The sequence below is a fragment of the Chionomys nivalis genome, chromosome 4, assembly GCF_950005125.1.
Source record: "Chionomys nivalis chromosome 4, mChiNiv1.1, whole genome shotgun sequence".
NCBI lineage: Eukaryota > Metazoa > Chordata > Mammalia > Rodentia > Cricetidae > Chionomys > Chionomys nivalis.
In genome coordinates, this window is record NC_080089.1 from 88589112 (window position 1) to 88597239 (window position 8128).

The 8128-nt window shown below is 49.5% G+C and overlaps 1 protein-coding gene across 1 annotated transcript; it reads right to left on the bottom strand.

Moving 5' to 3' along the window:
- Positions 1-1475: 1475 nt before the first annotated feature.
- Zic1 (Zic family member 1) lies at positions 1476-6226 on the bottom strand. The gene is made up of 4 exons (XM_057767449.1): positions 6153-6226; positions 4465-5770; positions 2843-3006; positions 1476-2144 (listed from the first exon to the last, which is right to left on the bottom strand). The coding sequence occupies exons 2-4, from the start codon at positions 5444-5446 to the stop codon at positions 1947-1949; spliced, it is 1344 nt and encodes a 447-aa protein (XP_057623432.1). The 5' UTR covers positions 5447-5770; positions 6153-6226; the 3' UTR covers positions 1476-1946.
- Between the last annotated feature and the right edge of the window lie 1902 nt (positions 6227-8128).

Genomic DNA, 8128 nt, shown 5'->3' on the forward strand with positions numbered 1-8128 from the left:
CTATCAAACTAAACTGCAAGAAAGACAATCTGATTTAGAGAAAAGGCGTTCTGCCACAGTCATTAAGCACAAGTAATTTAAATTTTTTATATTGTCTCCTCATTTACAAATTTACTGTATCAACGCCAACCAATGGAACGAATTTCTTAAGTAAATGAGAAATAAATAAAAGAGATAGAAAGATAATCACATTACATAAAATAATTCTCTTTTCTAGATGTATTTTTGAGAGAATAATGACAGTAGCAAAATTATAGAAATAATAATATATCATAAGAAGTAATTAATTTAAATTAGCATCATGTTTGAAAAATATAAGTGAAACGCTTTATGGACATTTACTTTTGTACAAAGATGGAAGGCCTGGAAAAGCATGCATCGGCATCCTGAAAATTAGTTATGGCCATAATGGTTTAATTGAAGACAGCAATTTAAAATATAATATTGTAAATCTGCAATCCAGTTTCAGACCAGGGAATTTAATTGGGGAGGGGGGCAGCTGAACCCTTGAATGACTGCAAGTTCATTTGCAAGGCTACAGAGATAGCCCCCGAGCTTCTCACAATTCGCTTACATTAATATTGATGTTGCCTGTGCAATCTATTTCCGTTATTTTTATGGTTGTTATTCTATGTCTGCAAAGGTCATTTAAATTATACTGAGGCCGAAAATTTGTTTCATAAATTTTGATATAAATACTAATTACACCCTCTCTGAGAGCCAGCAGGGTAGCGTTCATTTATCAAGTTTATATGACCTGCAATGACAGAAAAGAAGGCAAGAAAGGCTGGAGAGCTTTCCGAAGATCCAGTAAGGCTGGCACAGGTTGCTGGGGGGGAAGGAGCGGGGAGAGGGTGTGAAGAAGAAATTCCTACCACAATCACTGACATTTAAGAATCTTTAATAAGGTACGAAAGATTACCAAACAGTTCTGGAAACTAAAGTGTACATACGAGTTTTTTTTCTAGTCATAAATATTGAATAGCTGTAACATGGATAAACCGGGCCCTTTACATGCGGATAAATATGGAAACTAGGAATTATATACATTGTGTGGTTGTATATTTTGCCAAAAAGCAATGGACAGCTATAGTTTATATCTTTTTTTAATATCACTTTACATAAACAAATGGAACAGTTTGACGCGTAGATCCAGGCTCGTACTATACGAATTATTGACAGGACATGAAACAACATTTTACTGCACTAAAGTACTCAGACTTTGGGACAAAATGTTTGCACTTTATACAAAAAAAACACATTAATATCAATAATATTCTGTTAGGTCGACGTGGAGACTGTAATCGTACAAAGTAGTTCACATTTTGGTACACATTTACTAGAACATTCTCGCCATTCAGTACAAACAGTTGGCTTTCGGCCGCCCACCCCTCCCCCTCCCCCTCCCGCCAACCCTCCCCTCCCCAATGCAAAGACCACCACGCCACGATCCCACCCACCCACTCCAACCGAGGTGTAGCTATATACAGAATCCAACAGAACAGATTTAAGCTAATAATTCTGTATTTACAAGAAAGTAAAACAAGAAGCTAACGAAAAGCTGCAGCCCCAGAGAGCTTGTTCTGATCCAACAAGAAATTGGCCCTCAGGGCCTTTGGCGGTGTTTGGTCAGGCAGCCGCCTCCTCTTCCACCCCCTCCCGCCCTTCAGCTACCAAGCCTTTTCCAAAAAAAAGAAAAAAGAAAAGAAAAAGAAAAGTAAGAAAAGAAAAGAAAGAAAATGAAAATTAAAAAAAAAATCAAAGGCTTACTGTTTCCTCTGTCTTACTCAGTCCTGGGTTTACCGGCAGATTTAAAAACAAAAAGAAACAAACGTTTGCGGGATCGGGACGAGGGGTGTTTGGATTTTCAGGATTCTTTCAATTATATTGTGTGTACGTGTGTGTTCAGTCTCTTAAATAGGGTTTGGCATGTTTTGTTTCTGATTTTAAACGTACCATTCGTTAAAATTGGAAGAGAGCGCGCTGTGGCCGGCTGTGTGGTGCACCGCGGAGGAGGAGGGCGACATGGAGCTGGTGGTCGGGTTGTCTGTGGTGGGAGACACGATGGTGGGTGGCGTGGACGACTCGTACCCGGAGCTGGCGGCGGGAGAAGGCTGTGAGCCCTGAGAAGAGGACTCGTGAACCTGAGAGAATAAAGATGCATTTTAACATAGATAAAGAGTGGGCCCAGAGGCTATCCAAGACTACGAAGGCTGTGCTCCCCCTCCCCCTGTAGAGCGCCCCCTCCCCTAACCCTCCCTGCTACTTTCAAAGCCAGGGATCTCCCAGACTCTCTGTTGGCAGGACCAATGGGACTTGTGCTTGGTTCTCCGGGCTCGGCCCGGCGTTGCCACGCTCACGGAGACCGTGCCCGAGGTACTCACAAAAGAAAAAAAGGGGAGGGGGACTAGGAAGGGGGAGGCTGCTTCCCAGGCCAGATTCTAGGAAAGTTCACTTCCTGAAGTTTGCCTGCCCACTTGGAGGAGAGCAGACGCGGAGAGCTGAGCTCAGGACCGTGTCCTCGCCTTCTCCTGGCTACCGGGAGCGATGCCGGCGCTTACCGCAGCAGCCTCCGAAGCCCCAGCTCTGACAGCGCGGCCTCGGAGTCTCCTCACTTATTTTTACTTTCATTATGAAACAGTCCGTTTAATGGGCCTCTGGTTCTGCTATCTTGCCCGCCCCTGCTCCCTCTGCCCAGTTCTTCTCCACCGAGTGAAACCGTTTGCCTTTCCGCCTCCTGCGGCTCCTGCTGCCCAGCTAAAGCCGCTCCCGAGTGGCTGGCCCCGGCCCGAGCGCAGGAAGGGCTCCTGCTCCAAGGCGACTGGCCATACCGCAGCGTTACCTTCATGTGTTTGCGCAGAGAGCTGGGGTGCGTGTAGGACTTGTCGCACATCTTGCAAAGGTAGGGCTTGTCGCTAGTGTGCACGTGCATGTGCTTCTTGCGGTCGCTGCTGTTGGCGAAGCGCCGGTCGCAGCCTTCGAACTCGCACTTGAAGGGCTTCTCCCCTGATGTAAAAGTTGAGAAAGAGATGGGTCTTATTTAAAATAAAGCAGTAGCTGTTTACAAAGTTTAGTAAATAATTTTTAATAAATAAAGTACTAGCTGCTTAGAGATAACCCCTCTCGAACTTGAAATCTGGGGTTTGAATAAATCCATGTGTCTGTAGTGTAACTATATTTTAACTATGTTTTAACGCCCAAGACAGTTATATGTACATTTTATTTTTACTTTGTAGTGATGGTAGTAGTAGCAATAGAAGTGGCAGGAACAGGGGTTTTTGGTGTTGTTGTTGTTGTTATTGTTGTTGTTTGTTTTTACTTTTGTTTTTTATCCAGAATAGCAGCGGCTCTGGACCTTGGGTTTTCTGCCCAGGTTTTTGCAAAGGTCACCCAGTGGCTTCTACTTAGCTCTTTATAATTTTCAGGACCTGGTTAATTCTCCTCCTGCTCTGCTCTTCCCCCTCCATCTTTGCCCTCTCAGATCTAGACACCCCCACCATTGCCTCTTCCACGCAACTCCACTCCACCCCCTACATATATCACATTTTATGGTGTCATCTGGAAAGAGGGAAAGGGGTTTTCACACCTGAAGTTCTTAACTGACTGGGCCATTAAACCTAGAGTTCCAGTCGGGTTTTCTTCCACCAGACAGTGTTAAAATCAGATCCCCTGACTCTTGGGCCCAAGCGACCCATAATTTCCAACCTGCCACCCCTACCCCATCCGCGTGCGCCTGAAACCCTGAGTTGCTTGAAATTGTTTTCTTATTGTTGCTGTTGTTTTGCTTCCTTTTTCAAGCTTTCCACTTGTATTTTCCACTTGTATTTTTAAAGGCCAACTCTCGAGCCCCGCATTTTAAGAACAGTCTCTATGCAGTGTAATAGACAATTAGGATTTCTGCACCGTCCACCGACTGGTTCACTCCTCAATCCCAACTCGTCATTTGTAAAATGTATGTCTTATATATACACGTAAACTTGATGCCCTCCTCAGATCCAAATTATACTTCCTAGTCCAACTACACTCCTCGGCTGTTTCTTCCTGTTTCTACATCCTTTAATTCAACCTCAACTTCCTCCACCTTTTCCAAAGGACTCAGCAAAGTGCCCGAGAGGGTAGCCACCGGCAAGAGTTTAGATTCGTTTGTAGCTGTAGCAACCGGCTCCTGCACGGCTGCTCTGCACGCACCACAAGAGCTGGGTCAAGCCAGTCTCGGCTTCCCGGGTTTCATTTCTTTTCTTTCTTTCTTTTTTTTCCCTTATTCTAAAAACCTGTATGCTCAGATCCTTCTCGTCCACGCTCTCTGTTTGACCATATTTTCAAGACCCGAACTAAAAATCAGATCTGCCTGACTCCTGAAACACGAGGCCCAGACCCCAGTAAGGGTGGGTTTGTGCCTCTCAGCCCCCAACTTTCGAATCACGCCCGGGTGAGAGGTAGAGTGTCCTACATTAAGTTCCATACCTGTGTGCGTCCTTTTGTGGATCTTGAGGTTCTCTGAACGCGCGAAAACCTTGCCGCAGCCAGGGAATGGGCAGGGAAAAGGCTTTTCGCCCGTGTGCACGCGGATGTGGTTGACCAGTTTGTATTTGGCTTTGAAGGGCTTGCCCTCACGCGGACACTCCTCCCAGAAGCATATGTGGTTGCTCTGCTCTGGGCCGCCGACGTGCTCCACCGTGACGTGCGTGACCAGCTCGTGCATGGTGCTGAAAGTTTTGTTGCACGACTTTTTGGGGTTGGCCAGCTGCTCCGGCTCGATCCATTTACAGATAAGCTCTTGCTTGATGGGTTGGCGCATATAGCGGAAGAAGGCGCCAGCGCCGTGGTGTGCAGCCATGTTCACGTTCATGGGCCCGTAGCCGTGAAGCTGCGGCGCGGCATAGTGCTCAGATCGCGGGCTGGTCACCTGGCCATACTGCTCCGGCCGCGGGTACATGTCCCCGGAGAAGCCTAGCCTCATCTGCCCGTTGACCACGTTGGGCGACGCGTGGCCCGCAGCCTGCTCGTGAAGCCCGGAGAAAAGGAGGTGACCCGCGGCGTCCGTATGGCCGTGTGGGCCCCCGAAGCCGCCGGCTGAAGCAGCGAAGAGACTGTGCTGGGCGCTAGCTGCCGCCGCCGCGTCGCCGAAGCCTCGGTTGCGGAACAGAAAGTCCCGCGTAGAATTGAAAGCTGCGCTGGAGTAGGAGCCGACGTGGCCCGGGTGGTGATGGTGGCCCAGGGCCGCAGCAGCGGCGTAGCCAGGTGCCTGCGACGTGAAGGCTGTCTGGCCCGCCGAGGCCAGTTCGTGCGAACTGGGGTTGAGTTTGAAGGCGCCCATGCCGTCGGCGAACGGGTTGATACCCAGGCCCACGTCTCGCTCGGCCACGTCGCCTGCCGAGTGGTGCCGGGATGCACCAAAGGTGGTCACACCGATTGCGGGATACTGGGGGCCGGCGTCCAGGAGCATCGTGGCTGCACGGGGCAAGCCCCGGCCTCCCCCGCCCCCCCCCACCCTCGCCCGCCAAGGAGGGAAGATCAGGAGGAGGAGGAACGGGAGGCGGAGGAAGAGGAGGAAGAAGAGGAGGAGGGAGGGGGAGTCGACCCACCTAACGAAGTCTTAGTCAGCAGGCAGCGGCCAGGCGCAAGCCGGCGCTCGCCCGGCCAAAGGCAGGCAAGCCGGACCACTGCCGGCTGGTAGAAGGCGGGCTCCGGCGCTCGCCGCTCCAACCGCGCCGGCTGGGCTCGCACTTTCTCGCCGCTCAGTCTCTGCCGAGAGGGCCTCAAATCAAGGCTGCCCGGGGAAAGGCATAGAACATCTCAGCCCCCCAATAAAACTTCTTCCCGGATTTGTGGCATAGAGGAATGTGAGCTCGAGAGCCGCCACTGCTCGCCCTGTCTGCTTCTCGCGCAGCGCGCCCCTCCTCTCACTCACTTCTTCACTAGAGTCTCTCTCTCTCTCTCTCTCTCTCTCTCTCTCTCTCTCTCTCTCTCTCTCTCTCTCTCTCTCTCTCTCTCTCCTTTCAGGCTCTCGTCTTCGCTCCTTCACTCTCCCTTTTCCCCCTCTCTTATTTTTGAAAAAAAAAGGCGGGGGGGGGGAGAAAAAGCAAAGAAAAGGCGCAAATCATGCACAATATTGTCTTTTGCGGTTTATCTTCCTGGGGAGAAACTTTCACCTCCTCAGCCGGGCGGTGAGCGCGAGACTGATAGCAGCAATCATTCCTGCAGATAAATGAATTGAAAGGACGACACCGTCGTCCCCCCCCCCTTGATGAATGGGAGCAGGGGGAGGCGTCACGTGCGACCGACGCGGGCGACGATTGGTGAGGTGGCAATCCCCCCACACACCCCTCCCGCGGCCGCCGCGCCAACGAAGGGCGCGCGGTGGCGCCGCGCGCTGCTCATTGGCCCGCCCGCCTCATCAATCCCAGGTATTGTAAAGCGCTTGACATCCCCTTTTGACTAACGGGGCTGCCAGGAGTAGCAACTTTTTTTTTTTTTCTGGCAAATTTTTCCCCCTCTTCTCACGGAAAAGAAAAAAAATGCCACGATTCCTTTCCCCTCTCATAGACTCTCTCTCTCTCTCTCTCTCTCTCTCTCTCTCTCTCTCTCTCTCTCTCTCTCTCCTCTCTCTCCCTCCCTCCCTTCCTCTCTCCCTCCCCCCTCTGCCTCCTACCCCTCCCTCTCTTGGTTCCCCCTCTTTTAAATTCTTCCCCCTTTTCTCTCCCTTTCTCTTTCTCCCCTCCCACTTTCTTTCCTTTCTTTCCCTCCCCCCTTCCCCCATCCCTCCCCTCCCCCTTCCCCTCCTTACCCCTCTGCTACTCTCCTTCAGACCTCCATTGAGCGATTGTAGGCTAGAGACCCCCGGAGTCTCTTAGAGCAGCAGTTGGGGACCAGCTGATAAACACCCCAAAGGCACTTCCAGAATTTCCCGATTCAGCAACTTTCTTTTCTTCTTCCCTCCTCTTCTCTCACCCACCCCCCCTTTAAGGGCAGCAAAGGAGGCTTTTGTTATTTGCTCCTTTTGAAGTTTGCTTCCTTTTTGCCCGGGCCTCTCTCCTGTTTATAATTTAAGATTCGAGAGCGCGAGGGCACTCCACTCTCTTTCCTAGAAACCAGATTTCTCTCAGTGTCTCCTGTAGCCTCAGTTTTCCAGGCTTCCTTCCTGCGTGCCCACACACCCCCAAACACAGGTGGACGGAGCTCTTAAACTTTTCCCGGTTCCTGAGGTTTGTCGGGTTGGGTTTTGTTTGTTTGTTTTTGTTTGGTTGGCTGGGTTTTTTATATATATATAGCACTTTGGTAACGCTGTGGCCGATTTCCCTCTTCCCTCATTTTTCTCTTTTCTCTGGTCCCGTCCGTTGTCTGCTTTGCCCCCACCCCCAACCCACTCACTGTGCCCTTAATTCCCATCCCGGGCCCCTTTCATTCAGGTAAAACTGTAAATTTCCCAACGCGCCATTGTTCATCTGGATCTCCCAAAGCTCCCTAGAGATCCCGGAATACTTTTTTGGTATTTAAATCCCCGACAGATAGGACCAATGTAAATTTTGTGACATTCAAACCTTTTCCAGTTCACAAATCAGTCACCCTTGTCACAGTTATTGAAATTCCGCAACTTGCCACAACAAGACGGTGGAAAAAGCGGGCGCGGTCTTTGTTGCCGACCAGGCTTTTGATCGCCAGAGAAAATTTACTTACCTTCAGATGAGTGAGCAGAAAAAGAAATAACACTCCCTTTGATTTAGTTAGGAAAATGCAGACATTTGGATTCCGTGCAAACATACAACACTCGCTTGTTTTCGCGATGCGGCCCTCGATTAACCTGTCTTTGCCCAGCGCAAAGTCTATTCAACAACTGCGCGTAGTTGCTTTTTGTCCCATCCACAAAGAACCATTGACTATATATTAAAATGATTGTTGAAAGGTAGAGGAGTATGGCACGTAAAAGCAGGGGAAAATCCCTGTAACTCAATCAATTAAACCGAGCGACATTTATACATTTCAAAAAATGCACGAGGATGTGGAGCCGGGGGCGATAGAGGTTGCGTTTCTCCTTAGCTCAGTTTTAAACTCATCAGCTTGGCCCAGGATTTAGCCTTAGCGCCTGCATATTCATTAGGTCTAATTATTTTCTAGTAAGGAAAACACA